The sequence below is a fragment of the Xyrauchen texanus genome, chromosome 9 (assembly GCF_025860055.1).
Source record: "Xyrauchen texanus isolate HMW12.3.18 chromosome 9, RBS_HiC_50CHRs, whole genome shotgun sequence".
NCBI lineage: Eukaryota > Metazoa > Chordata > Actinopteri > Cypriniformes > Catostomidae > Xyrauchen > Xyrauchen texanus.
The window spans coordinates 1,992,347-2,017,402 of record NC_068284.1 but is presented as its reverse complement, the minus strand read 5'-3'; the positions used below and the strand labels follow the sequence as shown (position 1 = coordinate 2,017,402).

General features: G+C 38.7%; 1 protein-coding gene across 1 annotated transcript; it reads left to right on the top strand.

Moving 5' to 3' along the window:
* Nucleotides 1–11,816: 11,816 nt before the first annotated feature.
* Nucleotides 11,817–13,911, top strand: LOC127649396 (forkhead box C1-A). The gene has a single exon (XM_052134467.1). The coding sequence runs from the start codon at nt 12,022–12,024 to the stop codon at nt 13,450–13,452; it is 1,431 nt and encodes a 476-aa protein (XP_051990427.1). The 5' UTR covers nt 11,817–12,021; the 3' UTR covers nt 13,453–13,911.
* The last annotated feature ends 11,145 nt before the right edge of the window (nt 13,912–25,056 follow it).

Here is a 25,056-nt window from a genome sequence, read left to right as displayed (position 1 = left end):
AATAGTCAACAAAGACCATGTTTACATGCACTTAAGAAAACTGTTTATTCCAGTGTTTTAACAGAAAGCAGGATTCTGAAATGTCATGTAAACAAGAATGCTTATTTCTGTATGCTGTTTAAGGGATTAAGTGAAAGCGTTTTAAGAGACCTAGGTTTCTCCCCGGAGAATGCAGCTTATTGTGTTCATGTAAATGCATAAGCGGCATTCTGATGGGTGTTGGAAGAGTGTGCATGCGTGGAACAGACCGGGATTGCTAACGTTATAGGATGGAGCCCAACAGCATTTCGACATTTCAGGGAGTACAGTGGGAAAATCACATATACTATATCCATTGACAATCCAAATGTAAAACATCGACTTTCCCTAACGTCTGCATATATGCACTCATACATTAGGGGAATCCCAGAGTTTTATGTAAGAGTTGCAGGTCGCGATAGTAAGTTAAGGAAACAAACACAGCAACAACTCTAAAATATCTGGAAATAAAGTGAATCTCTCTTTCCTAGCATTTGTCCTGCATAGGTGCAGGGTCCGCTTCATGATAGTGTGCATATATATTTGATTTGGCACAAGTTTTACACCAGCTGCCCTTCCTGACGCAACACCCAGTGGCTGGGGGACTCTCACTCACACACCATATGGGCACCCAGAAGAAACCAATGCAAACACGGGAAGAACATACAAACTCTACACAGAAAGGCCCTAGTTGAGCCAGTACTCAAACCCGGGTCCTTCTTGGTGTGAGTAGACACAGCACTGAGCCACCCTTCTGTTTTTTTACAAAAATGTCACAAGAAAATTTCACTGCTGTGGGAAAAGTGGCTTACTGAACGAGCCGCATGAATACGGGAGTAAAGAGTATGCCACCAATACAGTGCATGTAAACGAGAACGCTTCTCACAATAAGCTGCTTTCTGGTGTCGATGCAACTGCAGTCATTGGGGAAGACCGGGGCTAGTTGTTGAACTTGTCAAACTTCACAGCTCCCTTTACATGTCTGCTGAATTAGAATCTGTGACTTTTTGTGGACGTTAATGGTTTCATGATACTTGAGTCTGTTTTTTCCCAAATATATCTGACAAACTTGAAGTGGGTTCTATTATTCCCCATTATCTTGTATTATTCCCACATTTATTCCAGATTTTACTCTTTCCATGCATTATGTGTTGTTACTATGTTTTCCAAATACAAACAGGTAAGGACTGAACTCCATAGAGAACTGCAGATTACAGAGATGACAGGATGAAATGAGGGAGTAGAGATGAGAGAAAGTGAAGAATTGTGTGATGAGACAAGAAAACTATTAGTAATATGAAGCATTGTGATGTTACCAGGGTTATACTATGGAACTGAATGATTAATATATTTCTCCAAAAATGAACCATTAAAGTAGTCCGCATTTCTCATGCATTATAAGCCATAAAGCCTTAAGATATTTTGTGAATCACAAAATATATATTTTGCACTTCAAAGCATGCAAAGGGATTGTGATGCACTGCTGTTTTCAGCTCAGAGTGGCGCGCAATATGTGAGTGCTCCACATGAACGTCATCTCAGACGTAGATGCTCGATAGTTCGTTTCGCTTGTAACATACATTAAAATGGCACCGGATGAGCATTTGACCAGATTTTGAATGAGAAGGTTATTAAAACTATTGTGAACTTTGCACAGAAACTCAAAGGTCTTCCTGGAGTGTTCCGCCAAATTAAAAACCAGAGGGGTTTAAAGACTTAAATATGTAGAGTGAGCGTGTGAGTATAAAGTACAGTGGGCATGTACACTCACCTAAAGGATTATTAGGAACACCTGTTCAATTTCTCATTAATGCAATTATCTAATCAACCAATCACATGGCAGTTGCTTCAATGCATTTAGGGGTGTGGTCCTGGTCAAGACAATCTCCTGAACTCCAAACTGAATGTCAGAATGGGAAAGAAAGGTGATTTAAGCAATTTTGAGCGTGGCATGGTTGTTGGTGCCAGACGGGCCGGTCTGAGTATTTCACAGTCTGCTCAGTTACTGGGATTTTCACTCACAACCATTTCTAGGGTTTTCAAAGAATGGTGTGAAAAGGGAAAAACATCCAGTATGCGGCAGTCCTGTGGGCGACAATGCCTTTTTGATGCTAGAGGTCAGAGGAGAATGGGCCGACTGATTCAAGCTGATAGAAGAGTATCTTGGCCTGAAATAACCACTCATTACAACCGAGGTATGTAGCAAAGCATTTGTGAAGCCACAACACGCACAACCTTGAGGCGGATGGGCTACAACAGCAGAAGACCCCACCGGGTACCACTCATCTCCACTACAAATAGGAAAAAGAGGCTACAATTTGCAAGAGCTCACCAATATTGGACAGTTGAAGACTGGAAAAATGTTGCCTGGTCTGATGAGTCTCGATTTCTGTTGAGACATTCAGATGGTAGAGTCAGAATTTGGTGTAAACAGAATGAGAACATGGATCCATCATGGCTTGTTACTACTGTGCAGGCTGGTGGTGGTGGTGTAATGGTGTGGGGGATGTTTTCTTGGCACACTTTAGGCCCCTTAGTGCCAATTGGGCATCGTTTAAATGCCACGGCCTACCTGAGCATTGTTTCTGACCATGTCCATCCCTTTATGGCCACCATGTACTCATCCTCTGATGGCTACTTCCAGCAGGATAATGCACCATGTCACAAAGCTTGAATCATTTCAAATTGGTTTCTTGAACATGACAATAAGTTCACTGTACTAAAATGGCCCCCACAGTCACCAGATCTCAACCCAATAGAGCATCTTTGGGATGTGGTGGAGCAGGAGCTTCGTGCCCTGGATGTGCATCCCACAAATCTCCATCAACTGCAAGATGCTATCCTATCAATATGGGCCAACATTTCTAAAGAATGCTTTCAGCACCTTGTTGAATCAATGCCACGTAGAATTAAGGCAGTTCTGAAGGCGAAAGGGGGTCAAACACAGTATTAGTATGGTGTTCCTAATAATCCTTTAGGTGAGTGTATATATGTCAGTGTCATATAAGAGCATCAGCAGAAAGTGAATGAGAGCAGGACACAATTCTGATACCAGTATCCTTATCGGGACATCCCTAGTGGTTGTAGTATAAATGTAGTATACAAATTTATTTTAATTCAAATGAATCACTTACATACAGATCATAAACAAACTACTTGTAGCACAAGTCAAATGTATATTGAAGTGAAAGCATTACACTGTTGTGGCCAAAAATATTGACACCCTTAATAAATATGAGCTAAGATGGCTGTGAAAAATATGACTTTATTGTTTATTATTTTGAACTTTCATTCCAAATAATCATCTAATGGATATCAAACAATTGCAAACACAATTTATCAAAAAAACAATATTTTTGTCAAAGATATTTGTGGCACAATTATTGGCACCCTTTTATTCAATACTTTGTGCAGCCTCCCTTTCCCAAGATCACAGTCTTCTCCTATAATGCCTAATGAGGTTGGAGAACTGATCTGAGACCATTCCTCCATACAGAATCTCTCCAGATCCTTCATCTCTGGAACTGGGTCGGCCATGGCAGAACCTTGATTTTGTGGTCAGTGAACAGTTTTTGTGTTGATTTTGATGTGTGTTTTGAATCATTGTCCAGCTAGAAGACCCAACCAGGGCCCATTTTAAGCTTTCTGGCAGAGGCAGTCAGGTTTAGATTTTTAATCTACTGGTATTTGATAGAGTCCATGATGCCATGTATCCGAACAAGAGCCCCACATCTCTGGTGTTTGCTGCCAAACAGCTCTATTTTTGTTTCATCTGACCATAGAACCCAGTCCCATTTGAAGTTCCAGCAGTGTCTGGCAAACTGAAGATGCTTGAGTTTGTTGTTGGAAGAGAGCAGAGGCTTTTTTTCTTGAAACCCTCCCAAACAACTTGTGGTGATGTAGGTGACATCTGATTGTAGTTTTGGAGACTTTCTGACCCCGAGACCCAACTAATCTCTGCAGTCCTTGGAGAATTTTTGGCCACTGGAACATCCTCCTCACCATGCGTGGAGACAGTATAGAGGCACGTCCTCTTCCAGGCCGATTCTTAACATCTCCAGTTGATTGGAACGTCTCCATTATTGCCCTGATGGTGGAAATGGGTATTTTCAATGGTTTAGCTATTTTCTCCACTTCCCATTTTGTGAAGCTCGACAACTATTTGCCGCACATCAGAACTTTATTCTTTGGTCTTACCCATTGCGATGAATGACTAAGGGAATCTGGCTTGTTTGTGAACTCATACACTGCCTGGTCAAAATAAAAAAAGTTGCCATTTGGATTTAAATAATGCTTGTGATCTGGAGTTGCTTCAGTTAATCAGGTTTAGGCTCAGCAACATTATGCGGCGATAAGATGAAGTCCGCAAACTACCTGAATGTACTGAATGACCAGGTTATCCCATCAATGTATTTTTTCTTCCTTGATGGCACAGTCATATTCCAGGGTGACAGTGTCACGATTCATTGGGCTAAAATTTTGATAGAGTGGTTCAGGGAGCATGAGGAATGATTTTCACACATGAATAGTCCACCACAGAGTCCCGATCTTAACCCAATTGAAAGTCTTTGGAATGTGCTGGAGAAGACTTTATGGAGTGGTTTGACTCTCCCGTCATCAGTACCGCCTAACGTTGATTACTGTGCGCATTTGTTGTGGCATTGTTTCAACAACCTTATGCAACGTCACAACATTTATTTCCATCCAGAGCTGCATTAATTGTTAAACAGGAAGTCATGACTGAACAATTTCATGTTCCTTGTCACCCAGGTGTACTAAAATAAATTAAAATATGAATGGGAATATACTTCAGATATATTTGACTCATAATAATTTCTAGGGGTGCCAATAATTGTGGCAAAGTAGTTTACTTCAATTAAAGGTTCGATTTTTGTGAATATTTTGAATGAAAAACAAAAGCATAAACAATAAAGATATATTTTTCACAGCCTTCTTTGCTCATATTTACCAAGGGTGCCAATATTTTTGGCCACAACTATACCTATTACTACATTCAAACATTGCTGTAACATGGAAGCTAAAGTGTTTTCCCTGCTGATCATGGTGTTTTCAGACAGTATGAAGTCAATCATTTTTCTTCATTATGTTTCTTTTTGCTTCTTATTGTTGTGTACATTATATTTAGAGAATATGTGGTGACACTGTAAATTACATTTGTATACATTAACTTTAGCTGACTCAATAATTTACATGACCTACAATCGGCAAATTTTTACATTGTTTAATCCTGGGCAGTGTTAATTTCCTAAAATACACACTGTCCACTGGGTGGCGCAAGTGAATAACCCAGCTTTGCTTGACCTTTTGCCTAGTTTGTTTACAATCTGTATCCCTGACATCATCTGAATGTGAGAGATTTGTATTTGGAGTTTGAATTTCTTGTTATTCTGAATATTTGATTTTAATCTGAATTTTACAGCTAATTCCACCACTAAAATAATAATAATAATAATAATAATAATAATAATAATAATAATAATAAAATATGTATGTATTAACTTTGAAATTTATTATTTATTTTTTTTAAATGCAAGAAAAAAAAATAATTAATGCGGCTTTTGTAACTTAATCTATATTGCTTATAGCTACAATTGGCCTTGAGTAAACTGTGCACACAAGTCTGGGTCAGGAAAGACTGTCTTTGGTTCTGTAAATGTGCACTGTAAAAATAAATCCTAATTTTAGACAAAATAACTTAGAGAAAATAACAAATACAGTCAATTTACAGAAATGTTCATTAAAAGTTTTGCAGAGAAAAAACTTTATTTTACAGGTATTTGACTGCTTCACCCACCCCTGCAAGAGAGCTTCTGTTGGATCTGATGCTGTGCAGACTCTGCCCCTGGGTGCTTCGACAGCGCTTCTCTCATAAAAGAGTTTGATTTCTCTAAAAGAGTTTATTTCTGGTAAAAGAGCAACATACACAAGCGAGCATTGAATGTCCATTTCAGGACACGTCTTTTTAAAGATGTCCTTCCGCCGATGTGTAGTTCCTGGATGTGGTCAGTATCTCTCCAGATCCGACGGTCATAGACGCTGTCTCGTGTGCCTGGACAACGATCACACTGAGGCAGAGTTTGTGGATGGTTCATATTCTTACTGCGAGAACATGACCATGGCAACGTTGCGGTCATGGCTTTCATTTCTCAAAGTAAACGCCACTCCATCTGTCCCCCGTGTTGCTCCTTCTTCCCACGGGATTGAGGACGACCCGGCTAGTGATGGAGGCGATTTGGGGATGGCAGCGGGCTCTGTTTCGTTGGGCACAGCCCCACGAACCACCCGCCCCCTGGCATGCTAGTTTGCTTCCGTCTGTGCTCGGGATGACAGCGGCTCCCTTCACGGCCAGTTTGCCTCATCCCATTTGGATGACAACATCTCTGCTGCATCGGAAAGCGTTCAGGCGTCTGACACTGAAGACCTGACCGGACTCCCATCCTCGTGCGGGCCAGCCCGCCCAGTCAGAGTCTGACACGCAGATCGCCGACATGCTTTCCCGGGCCGCTGTGAGCATTGGGCTGGACTGGAACCCTCTGTCCTCCCCCCAAACCTCGCGGCTTGGCGATTGGTACCTCCCTACCAGCCACAACCCCCCGGTACCTTTCTTCCCGGAAGTGCATGACGAGCTGACGAGTTCGTGGAGGGTACCTTTTACTGCCTCGTCCGCTCTTGCTACCCTGGACACCGGGGCAGTCCTCAGGTACACGGAGATGCCTGAGGTTGACCACCGCACCATATCCACGGGTGGCTTGACAACCCCTATGTGTATTAGCCACAAGCTACCTCCCCCCAGTTTGGGCAGGTTGTGGTCTCCGCAGGCCCTTTACCCCTGAAAGAATAGAAACGAAAAGGACACCTTCCCCAACACATCTATAGCGTTAAGATAGCCCCAGCTGCTTTTTAACTCTATGACGAGAAACATAGAGAGAGAAATGGCCGCGGCTGGCCGGCTGGCTCCCATGCAAGTCATGTCGCCTGTTTCCATACGGGTACTGGGAACCTAAGAGCGGTATATGACTCGGTGCAAAAACCTGTCTGACAGACGCTCACCCACTCCCCTTTATACCCGTATGTCCGGGGGCGGGACATGCAAATTCTGCCGGCCATTTTGACAATGGCCTTTTCTCAAGTTCAGAGGTACACAAGGCTCTCAGAAGAGACACAACATCTCATTCCTTCCATCGGGGAACGGAGGTTACAACAGTTACCATGACGTTTGCTTTGTTTATTTTGTTGTGTTGTGACTTATTTACATTGTGATTTAATTTGTTTGCTTGGTTAATTTTTTGTTGTGACTTTTTTACATTGTGATTTCAACTTTTGTTTGCTTTGTTAGTTTTGTTGTGTTGTGCCACCTTACAAAAGTATACTCAAGTATACTACTAAAAAAATTAGACCACATTGAAAATCTGTGATTTAGTTTTATTTAAACCTACAAATAAAAGTTTTAGGATTTAGAAAAATAAAGAAATGTTTAAGATGTTCTATTTTTTCTGGTTTCAGAAAATGTTTTATCTCAGTAACATTAACCTAGTAAGGAAATTATTTAAGAAATAGTTCATTCAAAAATGATAATTCTCTTATAATTTACTCACCTTTATTCTCTCAAATTCATATGACTTTCTTTCTTATGCAAAATACAAAAAAAATATTTTAATGGAGACATGAGGTGTTTTTGTCTGCACAATGCAAGTTAATGGGGGTCAAAACTTTAAAGCTCCAAAAAAGGATATAAAAACAGCATAAATGTAATCTATAAAACTAGTTTAGTTAATGTCCTCTGAAGTGAGTATAGTGCTCCAACTTGTGTTAACCGCAAGGAAGTGTAACTATCCTTCAAATTTATAGTAAAAAGGAGTCTAAAGTTAGGGGTAAAAATGTTGGTCTGTTTCTCACACAAAATCGATCTTATCGCTTCAGAAGACTTGGATTAAACAACGAGTCATTATATATTACCTTTATGCTGCCTTTGTGTCCTACCACAAATGTTGCTTTTGACATTTGACCTTTAGTTTGAGTTTGCTGACATCAAATTACATTATAACAATTTTTCCTTACCTGTGAAGATTAGATGCTTTCATGCTCCAGCTCTGATTAATGGTCTCCAAGTGGATCTGTGTGTGCGCATGTGTCTTTGGAAGGAGGGGGCATGTCTAATTCAATGGCTAAAGGTGGGTTTATACTTGGAAGTATTACCTTTTAACACTCATGGAAGTTCTAAAACAGCTAGCATCACTTATAGCACCTTTAAGGCTGACCAATGAACTAACAAACTATAGAGATCATTCCTTCAGGTGGACGGTCTGAACACAAGGGGGTAGCAATCTCACATTAACACAATGTTGTCTTTCTTGCATTGTTTACAATTGTGCACAAAACTTATTGGAGGCTCAAGAACAGACAAGTATTTCTGCCAGCAAACTATTGTTTTCTAACAGAACAACAATCTGTTGTTATTGCAGTCAACTGGCCTCTTTTGTCTTTTGCTAAGACCTTGTGGCTTTGTGAATTGAAATCATAGTACTGTTTGAATCCATTTTTAAATTCATGTTTTCTGTTCAGTTGTTTTAATTCAATCATTTTATCCACTCATTGGATTTCTATTTATTTGTTTTCAGGATAATTTTCTCTGACTAAAATGTATTCATTTGTGTTAATTGTGTAATTTTAACACTGATTATTAAGTTTAGTGTTTTTTTTTTTGTTTGTTTGTTTTTTGTCCCTTGACTTATTGTCCACCCAGTTATGTTATAATACTGTGATGTTCTGATGTTTTGTAACACTGGAGGTGACATGAGCCATTCAGCAAACTAATTTTGGAGCAGTTTGAAGTGTGTTAACGCTTCTGTTTTCTTTATGTTTTCCTTTATTTTGCGATATGAATCATATGTGGTCAGACTTTTTTATGGGAAGATCCAAGTAGGTATATCTGCAGGCTGGAGACCTCCAAATGGGGGCGGAATCTCCTAAATAGTTACTCATGGTTACTCCAGAAGGGGCGGGGATACTCTGAAATGGGGTTTTACCAACTCCAAAAGGGGGCGTCACTTCCACGCAATGTTAAGTTTAGGGAAAGGGTTCCCTATATCTTTAAAGTGTTCGGAGCTCCCGCCCCTTTTTGGAGCATTGCCTCCTCTCGGGAAATGGGGGATGTCACTGTACGTTACCAGAAATCAAATAATCATTAAGGTTTAAAAATATGTAAGCTAGATATAATTTACAGTTAAATGGCTTATTTAACCCACTGAATGTCCACCGATGGTCATTATAATTTTGTCAGCTTGACCCGTATATCATGTATAACCTTTCAAATGTGCCTTTAATTATATAAAACTATATATATATATATATATATATATATATATATATATGTCAACGCTGAAAATGCACCGAATGACCCCGCTGTGCGTGAAATGTAGACTACTATGATGGCTAATAAATAAATGAATGTTCCTGTGTTGCTTTTACACTCGTCATTAGTGATCAAAAGGGGGCGCTACGAGCTCAGGAGGAAGATTTGGATCATTTCTGTGTGACCACCAAGGACTGCATCTCTCATGTGGACTAAATCTCGCCCAGAGCCATTTTATTTATTTATCAGATGTTATTGTTCAATAATATTGGTTCACTGGTTAAAAAAAAAAAAAAAAAGAAATAATAATAATCAAATGCTGTTTCATAAATATTACTTTTGTATAGGATATATATGTATATATTATGGGATGCCGTTGTTTCCACTCGATCATGGGATGAACATTTGATACAAAAAAAATAAAAATAAATAATAATAATAATAATAATAATAATAATAATAATATATATATATATATATATATATATATATATATATGTATATATATATATGTATATATATATATATATATATATATATGTGTGTGTGTGTGTGTGTGTGTGTGTGTGTGTGTGTGTGTGTGTGTTACAATTTGCGAATGGGGAAGTTGATTTATTTTGTTTTTTGTTTTACTTTTTAAAAGTTATTTCGGATCGCATTGACAATACTTTTTTCAGTTCTTACCGTTCTTGTTTCGTGTATTTATTTACACTTTATGTCATTCAAATAGACCCCTTTTTTATAGCTATATTTTGTTAAGTATTATTTATAGACAGAGTAATAGTAATCAATCAATTAAATAAAATTAACATAATTAATTTTAAAGCATGTTTGATAACATGAGAGTAGCCTGATTTACCAAATGTTTTCTGAAACTCTATTACTGTCTGTAATCTACTAAAGCACCAGATCGCTTTTATTATCAATAGGATTTATTTGCTACAGAGATAACTTGTTTAATTGGCCGGAATGGGGAACTCGGGGTGGGCAGAAGTTTGGGGTTAAGTTAGAGGCGCGCGCTGAATTGTACAAATGGCCTGCATGGGGCACAAGAAAAAGTTCATGCCCGGGTCCCTGTAAGGAGAAACCAGTGAAGTGTCAACGAGTCCACGGTCACTTAATCAGATCGACCTGTGGGGGATTTAGGAAGATATTGTGACCGCAACTTCGCCTCACAATTATCATTCACAATTAAATGTTGTGACCCTCCGCCACGGGCACTTTCAGAAAGGATGCCTGACCCTGTGCTTTTCAAGACTATCAGCGGACTGTTTGGTGTTGTGAGCCAGACATTCACATTGGCATTTTAGGCCCGGCATACATATATTGTATGGACCAAACGGGGCATTTTGGACAGAGAGAGAGAGAGAGAGAGAGAGAGAAATAGCCGGCAAATTTACTTAACTTTGGGTTTGAATCACATTTAGTTATTATTTAGGTACTTAGCGTTTCCTAAAATGTCTTATCGATACTGTAAATAAAGATAAGCCGGATTAAAACGCTCTTGATGTGCCAAACGGATAAATAAATAAATCCAGAGTTTGGCGCACTATGCAGAACTTTGGAAAACAATTCATTTTATGAAGACAAGCCGATTTATTGACATGCCATAAACCAGCAAAGATGCAAAAAGATGACATTAGTCTCATGCCTCGCCCGTTTGACCAGTGGTGACACATGTTAAGTGTTTGCCCATTTGTTTCTCGCTCGCACTTGGAGCAAACTGTCGCACCTCGACTCTTTGTCCAGTGTCTTCATTTACTTAATTCCATCGTAATGAGCTCTCTGTCCTGGATGCTGCGCTTTGATCCGCTCCTTAGTGTTGATTGAGACCGTTAACTAACAGCTAGTTTGAATGAAGAACTAACATGAGGACTAGAAAATGCAGGAAGCCAAAACCCGGAGATTATTCACACCAATTCCGAGGATTATTTGAAAACAAATGGGTTTCATGAATTGTTTTATACAATTGTCTTCGGACAATGTGTGAGGTTTATTTTGCCTATACATTAATTTATTTTTATGATCAATCAAAAACGAAAAAGCCGTCGTTTTTATTATTTCGATTATTATATATGCCATATGTATTAGAAACATGTATCTTGTAAATTATATGTAAACCATCTGTTTGGAAAGTTTTATTTGAATCTAGTCATCTATGTATATATTAGTTTTCTGTTTGGTGCGGATCCGCACTAGCTAGTTTGCAGAGTGCGTTGTGCTTGAACGTTTGGAGAAGTGTGTGTTTGGCCGGGGTTGGGCTGGGACGTCCCAACACCTCTCGATTTTCTTCAACCTTGTGTGTGGCCGCTCGCTTGCACGGCCCGACCTCCCATTGGACAACTTCGATGTTATTGGGAGGAGTCTTACTGGCAGCAAAAGGGGAAAAGTATTGAAGTGCGCAAAAGTATTATGTGTAGTGACCGATGCCTAGTGTTCAGAAGTTTTCCAATGCGCGCTCCGACAGAAAGAGGTCTCGTCGACACTCGGTACAATAGTCGCATTTTGTAAATATATGCTGTTGGCAGAACGCGGACACTTGGGTTGACTGCCTTTTCGTTATTGTCAGAGGAGGCGCATTTAAAGTGGATTGACGTCTGTCCTTCGCCAGCACCGTTTGGAGAGAAGACATGCAGGCGCGCTATTCAGTCTCCAGTCCCAACTCGCTGGGAGTCGTGCCTTACATCGGCAGCGACCAGAGTTATTACCGGGCCGCCGCCGGAGGGGGATACACCGGGATGCCAGCCCCCATGAGCATGTACTCTCACGCGGCCCACGATCAGTATCCTGCTAGCATGGCGAGGGCGTATGGACCGTACACGCCGCAGCCTCAGCCCAAGGATATGGTAAAACCACCCTACAGCTACATTGCGCTCATCACCATGGCCATCCAGAACTCGCCGGACAAGAAAGTGACCCTTAACGGCATTTATCAGTTCATAATGGAGCGTTTTCCCTTTTACAGGGACAACAAACAGGGCTGGCAGAATAGTATTCGCCACAATCTCTCCCTGAACGAGTGCTTTGTCAAAGTGCCGCGCGATGACAAAAAACCTGGCAAAGGTAGCTATTGGACCCTCGACCCGGACTCGTACAATATGTTTGAGAACGGCAGCTTTTTGAGGCGACGGCGACGTTTCAAAAAGAAGGACGCCCAAAAGGACAAGGATGATCGACAGATTAAAGAGGCGCCGTCCCGCCAGCAGCAGGGCCGCGACCAGGAACAGTCCGTGCCGGGCTCGCAGCCCGTGCGCATTCAGGACATTAAGACCGAGAACGGCACGTCCACGCCACCGCAGGCTGTTTCGCCCACGCTCAGCACCGTTCCCAAGATCGAAAGCCCTGACAGCAGCAGTATGTCGAGCGGCAGCCCGCACAGCATCCCGTCCACCCGCTCTATCAGCCTGGACAGCGCCGGGGAGCAACAGCAGCAGCAGCATCACCATCATGGCCAGACCCCCGCGCAGGGCTTCAGCGTGGATAACATCATGACATCGCTCCGGGGCTCGCCTCAAGGCTCCGGCGAGCTCAACCCCTCGCTCGTCGCGTCCTCGCGGACAGGTATAACTCCCACATTGTCCCTAAACTATTCTCCAAATCAGACGTCCGTTTACAGCTCGCCCTGTAACCAGAACTCCATCTCGACTACCTCCAACGCCACCTATCATTGCAACATGCAGGCCATGAGCTTGTACGCCGGAGGGGATCGCTCGGGCCATTTGGCGACCACTACCTCCGTGGATGAAACTTTGCCCGATTACTCGATCACGACCACCACGAGCCACGGGAATCTCAGCTCGGCCCAGGAGGGTCACCATCCGCACCAAGGGCGCCTCGCTTCATGGTACCTAAACCAGGCCGGAGATATCGGCCATCTAGGGGCGACGTACCCCGCGCAGCAGCAGAACTTTCATTCGGTTCGAGAGATGTTTGAATCCCAGAGAATCGGGTTGAATAATTCACCGGTGAACGGGAATAACAGCTGTCAAATGTCGTTTCCCCCGAGTCAGCCCATCTACCGCACGTCTGGGGCTTTTGTGTATGACTGCAGCAAGTTTTGACCAAAAAGTGTTTTTTCGTTCTTGTTGTTGATTTTCCTTTAGATTGATTTTCTTCCTATTTTCTTCTACTACCCCCCGTGATGGACTGAAAAGAAACAGAACACAAACACGAGTCAGACACACTTGATGTTGGTTTGTTTAAGGACAGTGTTACTTCTAAGAACACGTAAGTCTTCTTCGTTTTTGTGAGCTATATGCTGGGCTGTGTTGAAATGCGTCAGACGTTTCTGGACTTGTTATTACGTGTAAATTGCATATAGTAATTTATTTCTAAAGTGTAGCCGGATATTATGGACCAAACACCAAAAAGTGTTTCGAAATTGAATTGCATTAATTGTCCAAAAATGTTCCATTGTAACAAAGAAACGGAACATGTATAACGCCATATTCTTTCAAATTCTTTCCTTTTCTTGAAAAAGTATTCTGAAGGAACTGCATTGTTTGTTTAATAAATGACCATGTTATTTGACTTAAAATTAGGCTATGCTTGATTTTTTTAAATCACCACCAGGAACAGAAGTATGTGCTATTATTGAGGAATAATGGATATCTTGAAGATGGTGCCATTACCTACAGCACATAAATACTCCAAATCAGCCTGTCTATGTTTTTTGCCTCATGTTTCGTTCGGTTTCCTAAAGTTCACGTTATTACACACTTAATGTATTATGCTTAGTGAGTCAAGTAATTATATCAAGTAATAACATATGTAATAAACTCGTAATAAACGTTTATACACGTTCATTTATTTATAAAAAGAATCATAACCACCATGAGTCGGGCATACAAAAGGATCCTTGTTTACAAACTATTCCAGCAGCACTGTGTAGGCTAGGGGAAATTAGGAATATTTAATATTCGTTCATAATTTCCGCTTTACTTGCCATTTGGGAAATTTCCGTCATATGATATTTAAGAATTTGGTGTGCTTTCACTTTGATTATTGGTTGTCAACATGTCCTGTAAAAAACATCTGATGAGCATCAGATGAGGTCAAGCTGCATTCATGGGCATTATGTTGTTGTTCTTGTTGTTATTATAATTATCGTTATTATTTAGTAGCAGTTATTATTAGAAAAATATAATATTAACAATAACAACAGTCATAATAATAATAGTAGTACCTGTAAAAAAATATGCTTAACCTTAAAACTGGGTTTATTATCGTTTTATAAATAGTAGATGTCAGAATATTATTTAAAATGGCTCAATAAACCTGACTACAATACAAAACGAAAGTCAGTAAGGGTCAGATTAGGGAGACACCTCAAGGTGTCAACTGCACATTTGATGTTTTTACAGTGTTGTGTTGTAATAGGAAAAAAAATCCTTAGTAATAATCGAATGCATCTCCACATGTCAGTTGCTCCATGTTTTGTTTACTCGCGCATTCCATCCTTGTTAATATTGTACCAGACATGCCAAAGATACTCCAATAACCACTAAAAGATGAAACACAGTAACATGAGGGTTAAAGTGTAGCAATAGGGCCTCAAACATCGTGCTTCACTGTAAAAAGTGTCTAATCTGGAATTGTGCCCCTGAGGAGATATTTTAACCTGATCTAATCCTTAAAATGAGCTTGGTTCCTATGTATTTAGGTTGATTCAGAAATGTGAAATAATATGTTCTGATTTGAATAAAGCAAGCACATTTTGATGTTACCACGTTCAAGTTAGATGAACTAAAATGGCGCGTCCTCAGAAATGTCGTAGCAAACTCGCCTTTTAAATTAAAAACATTGTGTGTACAATTCACAAAAAAAACGAAAGATGCTATTTTTATTTCGGTCAAAATTTCTAACAATTGTATGCACATTAAAGGTCCAAAAAAAATAAACAATCTATAAACATATTTAAAGGCCTATAAGGATGTTGCTTTTGTCTGTTCTTTTCAACAAAAAGGTGTTAAGCATTTTATTTTCAGGAGTGTTACGCCATAATTATGTCTTATTTTTATTGAGTAAATGTGGCACTTTTACTGCAGCATTTAGACTTTAAAAATCCAGACGAAATGCTCAAGAAAAGGATATGTTAAGAATATGTAATTGACTATTTGGCATGCAAATCATGCTGAAACTTGTTAATAAAAAATATTATTATTATTATTATTATTTTACAGTTGGTGTTGTTGTTGTTGTTTTTATTTATTATTCTTATTATTCTTATTCTTATTATTGTGGAGAAGTCTGCCGGTCAGTTTTAGGCCTTAAGGTCGAATACACACGTGTTCTCATTGGCTCTGTGCGTCACTTATTTTCATTGCAAGAGCAGTTGGTAGTTACAACGGTTAATTAATCGGCCAATTACCTATCATGCGTCAACAGAGCGTCTCAGATTCGCTTTTTTCTTTCGGGATGGTATATATACATGTCCCGTTTGGTTAAAAATGCAATTCTATTAATTTTGTTTTAAAATGACTGTCTTCTCAAATTTTTTCACAATTTTCATGCGCATTAGCCTACAGCATATTTGTCAGGCAACAATTTTTTTTTAAATATATATGAATAGATTTTAAATGAATGAATATACTTTTTTTCTCTTTTGTATTTTATATATATATATATATATATATATATATATATATATATATATATATATATATATATATATATATATATATATGTGTGTGTGTGTGTGTGTGTGTGTGTGTGTGTGCAATTACATTTCTCCTTAATTTCCTTTAGTTTACAGAATGTTAGAGAAAAACGGCGGAACGCTGCATGCAACAACTACAATAAAACAACAACAACAATATCATTTTCCGTATGAGTAAGCATTAAAATCATGACAACTGCTTACAAAATATTAGTAGGTACGGCTCATGCGCGTATGGTCACAATGATTTTTGGCGTTCTATAGTACATTCTCTCCCCTAGAAAAGTTGTAATCATGCTCATAAAAGTCATTCGAGCCTTTCCCGAGTAATAAACAAACGTCGTGTGAAGCCTAAGATTGATGGCGCCCTCAGAGAACGGACCAGGTCAGGAAGGAATCAAATTCAATCAGTGCGCAGGAATCATTTTTCATGAGACGGAAAAGGCAGAAGGGGACGGGGGTCAATGGGGAGGATGTCGGCCGCCGGAGCACCATCAACAATACCACAGGAGAAAGGCGAAATGAATGTGCTGTGTACTCCAAAAACAGTCCCTTAAATCTCCGTGATTTCCAGCTCCCCACACGAGCCGTCAGACAGAACCCCAAAAGGAGCTGGTTGAATTATAGGACGGTCCTGGTAAAGACAAGACTCTTTTTGGAGTTACATGCAGGCTTTCATTTGAGGAATATGATTCAGAGATCGGATTCCTGCATCAAACTGGAGCTTGAGGTGTTTTAGGTGTTGTAATCTCTATCTTTTAAAACAAGGCATAATTGCGATTTTACGCATGTAATGTAGCTGAATAAGAAGCCTGTAAAGGAAACTAAACCCCCAATAATGTCTAATTACTCGAATATTCTATTATTAGCTGAGCGCAACTGCAGAAGGTATATTTTACTTGGACAACAAGCTGTTTTATGCAAATCGGAATAACGCTCGTTTGCGTCAATTTGCCAATTTAAAAAATGCCAATTAATCACCAAGTAGATAAAATACTAAATGTCTAAATATAAAATATTAATTAAGTATAGCAGAACGAACTTCATATAAAAACTAGTAATCCATTGTTAATGCGTGAAACAAACATGTCGAATTCGATATTTCCGATATTCTCTTCGATGCATTTTCCACTCTAAAACGCACTTTTATGATGTTTATGAAGGCATGCATGTATTTTTGAGCATTTGAAAACACAACACGTTAGGACTTAAATAGGGTACTACACACACACACACCGGATGCCCTCTAAACACAATATTTGTATAGTCTTGCATTGCCACATTTGGTTCGATAATTTAGTTACATTGTAAAACCGTCTATTTTGCGGGTTTTTATTTTATTTTATTTTTATTTGGTTGATCACACATTTTGACAACTGGATTGCATCCATGTTTGTGTTCAGGTTTTTAGCTCGGCCATTTTGAAGATATACCATTACGATCAGCATTATTTCTATTCTGAAATACTGCTTTAAGATAGGGCCCATATTCCATTCTCCACCTGCAAATGGTTCCGCTACATTCCTGTAAGCATTTCCACACCCCTCCTCAAACCTCACAACATCGGATGGAATCAGACACCCCAAACAAAAGTGATTGTGTTCAGCATTCCTTTGATATGTCTCTCGTCAAAACACCCCAATTTCAATTTCCGTTTTCTGTCCAGAGAAAAATATCGACGCAACTAAAACAAAATATCACACTTTATTTTAAAAGATCGTGAATTGATTATGCTGATCTAAAAATTAGTTTCAGATCTCTCTATTTGCAGCTTTGCGTTATAGAACTGTGGCTCAGTTGAAAACATAAAATAAAAACCAGTTTACTTAAAAAGTAAAACACATTTTTACAAGTAATATAAAAGCCTATTATATCTACACTTTCATGTAAAATGTAAAAAATATTTTATATCTTTATAATAAATCTCACATTTTGAAGTCAGCGTTATTTGGACATGAATATATATTCAACTCTGTCCAAATAACGCTGACTTCAAAATAATTAATATATATAAATAATAATAATAATAATAATAATAATAATAATAAAATTACGTTTGTCTTCTCATTTATCAATCACAAATGCAAGTCTTATTTTTGAATGGAGATAAACTCAGTCACGCATTTCTATTCAAGTGAACTCACTGCATACTCGCTACTTGTTACTGAACTATATTTATTTTCAGATCTGTGTTCGTTATTGCGCCGATGAATGAATATTACATTCTGTTTACGTATATATCCGTTTCAATGTCAAGATTGTAATAATCTTTTGGCAATTGTGGTCTTCTGAAGATATAGATCATGGCAATATGTGCTTCTACCAGCATTAAAATGAGAAAAATAAATTGATTTCAAATTCACTCAAGTTCTAGTTCTTTATCAGTTTATTCCCTCAACAGAAAACAGTTCACACATTCGTGAATGTCTATATTTTCTGATGGCGTGTATCGTCAAACAAGACAGATTAAAAATGACTTGGTTACTGAAATATTGATAGCTTGTTTGTTATTGCGCACGGTGGTTTTGTTTGTAGCGTCTTTAGGGTGAAAAATCAACCCAAACATCTGCCGATCAGCTGATTACGTCCTTATTACGGGGACGAGTCGGCGGTGAGTGAAGTTATTATTATTATTATTATTTTAATAAAAATAAAAAAGGTCTCTGAATAACTCATATTTAGCTACATTTGTTATTATATTTGTTTTTACCCCCCAAAAATATATATATATATATATATATATACATAGGCCTAGCCTATAATAAATATAATAAATAATAAATAAGAAAATATATAATACAAATTATAATATTAATAAGAGTGCCCACATAATGCTAATTAAGTTTAGTATGCCATATTGATGTGTTCTGATAGCTTAAGTTGAATGAAATATTTGACTTTCTCCCTTATTTTAAAGTTGCTAAGCGGACACATTTAGCTTTGATGCAAGTATAATTGAGTACAATAGCAATACCAGTGTCATTCCAAGCTATTTTCATACATTAAATATCAATTACACAGTCTTTATTGAGCATTCATTATATTAGTTTAGTTAAATGTGGACACCGTAAAGTGACCCTCTGATAGCCAACTCAGTCACAGTGAATGCTCATCCGCGATCAATGTCATTCACTTAACCCGCATTCTGGATCCGTCCGAGTCGGTATAGCCGTTTCTATTCCCCAGAAGAGTCAAGGTGAGAGAAAGAGAGTGCACCTGTATGCTTGACTGAGCGCTGAGGCGGAATGGAAAAGTGCAGCGTCTCAAACTCACAGTTGGTGCATAGAGCCCAACCTCAAAGCGCCATCTGTTTCCAATTATGAGTCCACATAGACGCAGGCTCTGTCTGACAGTCAAACTGCCAGTTAAAGGCTCAAAGACTTGTCCTGAAAAAATATCCCACCCCGTTGCCTTCTTTTTAGCATACTTCGAACCCCACCATTTTTCTATTTAAGCTGAATAAATGGCTTCCCCACGGATGAAGCTCTGCAGAATAGATTTTGGGACTTGAATTCAACAAGTTCAGGTTACGGAATCAAACTAAGGTCACACTCGTTAACCATTTTTCACTCGTGTTGAATGCAACAAAATCAACAGAAAGAACTGTTTTTAGACGCTATACTGTAAGCTTGTTTTCTACCAACAAAACATGAACAATTAACCAAAGAAGTGAGTCAACACGTTTAATGGCATAAAACCCTCATATCCATCCCCACACGCCCTAGCTGCTGCCCGTTTGGAAGGCGTTCTTCGCCTAGAATAAAGGGACCAGTGTGGTTTTAGACTTCAGGGGAACGGCCGAGCCCACCGACCTTTGGATAACCCAAACACCCTGGCACGAAAATGCGCAGCTCAACACAAGCTCGCCTTGAGCCCAAACCCTTAACCCACCTCACGGGCTCATGTACAGCCAGTCTAATTATAGCCGCTTTTACCTGAATATCTCGATTCTGCTCCTTTGACACAGAAGATTTTGTCTCCAATTTAATTTTACGATCAGATTTTCCCCCCTGACGTCTTGGCTGCCCTTTCCTATTTTAATGACCTCAACCAGAAGGGGGAAAAACTTGATCATTTGTGAGAGGTCCTGATGAATGAAACCTGTGCTATTTTAAAGAGCCTTTAAAGCTCTTAATTGGACAATGATTTCGGTTTAGTATGAATAGGCTAAGGTTAATAAGAGTTCAAATAGATACATCGATGTATCGGGAAATAACGAATAAACCGCTATATACATTTGTCCGCTACGCATTTGTTTGAATTCTGTAGATTTAAAGCCAGCTACACCCAATTCACATTCATGTCTATATATGCCATTCAGAACGCATAAGACTTCACAAACCGGACAACACCAGCTTGATTGAAGTTAGATGTACTCAAATTAGTAAATAAATATAACAAGGTTTTCTACTTTAGGACTGAAACATGATGACGCATTAAAAAGATACAAAACGATCATAAATAGCATTTACTGACAAACAAGTGCATAAATATGTACATGTTTGTATTGAGCACAAATGTACAATTTCATAAAAGTTCAAACTAAAACTAACATATTCAATGTAAAAACGACTCATTTACTTCACCACAAAAGACACGTTTCATTTAGTTTCCTGTGATTTGACCTTAGTCAAATATAATATTTCCACTGTAATCTCATACGTCAATAAACGTTTTCTTATTATTATCATTATTATTATTTACTCACATTTCTTGCCGTTAGGCTGGCTATTAAAAGTCACTGATCTGAAAACATCTTCATATTTCTATCCATAAACAAGAGCACTAATTACATATATAGATAAATATGAACAACTATGATTAGGTTGTAGCAACTTTAACCAGAACAAATAACCCGTTATAATCTTTTGCAAGTCTCCAGAGCTGGCAGAACAAATACACCCATAAACTCCAGTCATCAACTTTAAAACTAGGGGTCAGTATGTATTTTCTCTTCATTTGCTTATAAGATGTTATTATTCTGAGATGTTTCATTCTTGCAGTCCCTAGGCAGATGTTCACCAAGTTTCACTGAGAAATCCTGAATCTGTTTTCATGACCAGGATCAGTAGAAACAGGCGGGATATCTGAGCATGCATCTCTTCCTCTGCTTTGAAATACATTATATTTACAGGTGCAGAGATCTTGGGACATGTTGTTAGATGGGATTTTGTTTTTTGGAAGACTCTTCTCCAACAAACGTGTCAGTTGCCAGAGAGCGTGAGGGTCAAAAATACCATTTGTTGTTTTGCTGAAAAGAACAATGACAGTGTTTTCTGCCACAGACAATTTGTGTCATACTTGTTGAAAAATGCTGGGGAATGATTTGATGGAAAGATTTGATAAACGGTATATAAACATCCTTAAAACTCATCTCCAAAAGTACCATGGTATTGTCTTATTTTCTATCTTTCTTTTTTAAAGAGAGCATTTTTGGTCTATCGTCAAGAGACCAGCGAGTGTTGTAGACTCAAAATGTCATTACCCTTGTGAAACTGAATTTGAGAAAGTGTTTACAAGCAATTGAATATCTTTCCATTTAAATCAGTTTCATTGAGCCAACATAATTTAGTTGGATTCGGTCAAATCAATGTACTATAGTAGCTGTAACTCAGCTTCATTAGGTTTGTCAAGATCAACTTCCTAAGGTTTTATTTGATAAATTTTCTTATGTTGGTCCAACTTAATTTAATAGTATATCCCAGCAAGTAGGTCAATTTAATTGCAACTATTTATTGAGCTAAGCAGCACTCGAATCAAGTATCACATTCGTAACCCCCCAAACTCTCTTTTTAACAGAACATTAAACATGAACAAATCTTCTCCTATTCTCATCTAGTTCAAAAATTATGAATATTGAATTAATTTCAACATTTGTTATCCCTGTCCAGTCCCATGCAAAGCCCCTGCCCAGTTTCATCAATGCAACATTAACACCACAAAAAGTATTATGTTGTCAAACTCAAATAAATTAAGTAATCTTCAATTGGACAAATTTAAATGGATATAATGCGATACAAATGACCAAATGTTCTAGAATTGCATCACTTTAGTTCATAGTAAAAAACGAAAAGTGCACCATGTTACTTTCTCTTTCAGGTTATAAGGGTTTGAGACTCCACAAAATTGTTCAACAGCTCATTTCACGGTTAAAAGTCGTATGTTTCACAAACATTGATATAATGTTCCCATTTTCATCTGCTATGTATAAAAGAGCATCCTACCTGTCCGTAAACTGCCTAATATAGTGTCAAGTACAAAGGGTGATGTTGTTACAACCTACCCTACTGCTGTGGGTTGTGCAGTAGGTGGGGTAGACCGTAACACCAATAAAAACATCAGTTTAAATGATTAAAGGCCTACATGAACTGACTGAGATAATCAAGTTTGTTTGTTCAAAATATTATGCCATTCACCATCAGCACTCGTGTCCTGATACCAACCATAAACAAGACTGTTTCTCCAGATTATGACTTTATAAGATGACAATAGTGCAAACAAACAGAAGCAAGAGCTTCCTTTCGCTGCTGTATCCGTGTGTCAGGGTATATTTGTGCAGGGGGCTTCCCAGCTCAAGATTATTCCATGTTTCCACACTGATTATGATCTGTCGCTGTGTCCAGAATACCAGGAAACAAGGATTTACCTTCTCAAGCTGGCTGACAGACACACAAATATATATGCATATACACACAGATCACAGCGTTGGAGAGTTAATGTGAAGTCAACGTGAAACGCCATTTACAGCCTATTTTACTTCCATGATGTGAGATATTTACAGTGAAAAATGGAAAAATAGATTTCCAAACACTCCCTAAGCTTCCATTGGTTGTGGAAACAGATAGTCCCGCCCCAGAACTCCTGCCATTGCTTGAGCTAATATTGCTGTATAGGACTGCTCACAGATTTCCCATTTGTACCATGGCAGGGGAAGAGTCATTCATGTTTATGAGTCAAGCGCAACCTGATTTGTTAGGGTTAGGATTGGGTAATAGTTTCTCTGATGAATCAGGTAGCGCTTTCGTGATGAATAGTACTGTATCATCCAATCGGGTATCACTTTACTCATGAATATAAATTGCACTTCCCCAGCCATCCTATATTTTTGAATACTTCAGAGTCCGGTTTCTCAAACATCAGATTGTTTTGATAGCGCCACAGAGCAACAGTATTTACACTTTTTGGGGAATCAAGCTACATTGACTTACTTGTCCCCACACATTTAAGCCCAGATTGAAGAAATCAATTAATGAAGTAACAGTGCAAGAATTACCCATGGAGAAATTTAGCCCAGGGCAAAGAACAGCATTCACCAAAGGCCACAAGTATCAGAATATTCACTTAAGAATCTCAAGTGAGTAGATGCATGTTTCAAATAATTTATCAGGAATTATGACCAGATGAGACAATCATCATATGGATCCAATTTGGGGCTACACCGGTAACCTCAGACAAACCAAATATGTCCTGTTTTATCAAACCCAACCGACCTTTACAGGGACTACTGATACATGCAGTGGTGAAACTCAATAAAGAGGGTGGGGGTCCGGGAGAAATACTTAAATTAAATCTGTTCAATTGAAACATTTGGCAGAGTTCACTTATATTGTACTTTTTATAATGTCTCCCGGAATGCGTACTGCACATAATACTGGCTTAAGTTACAGGTAAGACGGAAGGTAAAATCTAGGAGAAATGCAGTTATATGCCAATTCCGATGGTCTAAATTCGAAATGGACACTTGATAGTCCCTTACTGATGTCACTGAGGTATGGCAAAACTCCATGTTTCCCTTTGTCCTTCTCTCTTACACCCCCAACCCCCCTAAAAGCACTTAAAGACACACACTCATGCAAGACCTTTCCATAGTTGCGTTAAGGACAGATGTTGATCTTGACCATTCACAGTCATACACAGAAACCTCAAGTATATTAAATATATATATATACAGTATATACCAACACACATATAGTCACAGACAAGGCTGTAAACTGTAATATTCATACACATTTCCTAAAGCTAACATGTTATACACAAGTAGATTTTTCATGTTTTTGTCCATTCCAGTTTGTTCAGAAACCCAGATTTTCTTTTGGCACCCCTAGAACACTTAGCACACTTTTGGTTTGTAAATATATAATAAAGTGTGAAATAATGAAAGTACATCATGTTTTATTTGTTGATGTACCATCCAAAACAAGCTCAGGCAACTTTATGTAGTTATGGTTGTCTCCTCACTATGGCAAGCCAAATTGACATTTAATCATGCAGGATATGAATTATAGATATCTAAAGTCCCCATGCAGGATTTTTGTGTTTCATTTCCGTTTTAAAATTGCGGTTTATCAATATGTTTTCACTATTTGGACATATAGATTTAATGTTGGTCCAACTTTAATGTTTAATGTTGTTTATTTTTCCAGCATGATTAAGAAAATCACTCTGTTCCATATATTAACAAGAATGTTAATTCTATCGGGAAGACACGCCATTTATTTGATAAATGTAAAACAGAAAATAATGTCTCTCTCTTTGGCGTAGGCCCTGTCAGGCAGTCCGAGGGAGTTGTACCCGGAACCTGCTGGAGATAGGAGGCAGGGGCGAGGAGCCTACCTCCGTGCGGGACGGGGCTCAACTGGTGGTGGCGGGGTGGTGGAGGTTGCCGTGTTAGCACACTGAAACAGCAATGTGATAGATTGTGAGAAGACTTATAAAGCAACGGCTTACATGCGATTGGCTAGGAATTACCCAGCTAATGATGTGATGATGTACAGCTGCTAGTCATCCCGCTAGAACTACGCTGCGCTTCCATTTATTAATGATTATGATTATTTCCAATATTGTTAACAATATCACATCTCACAGTTTTACTCCCAAGCAAAGTCATCCTTTATGGTTGAGTGATACACTTTGCGAATTGTTTGGATTAATCATAAAAATAAATTGATTGAAGTGAATGATTCACAAATCGGACATCACTATGGTAGAATGTTGTTTGAATTGTGTT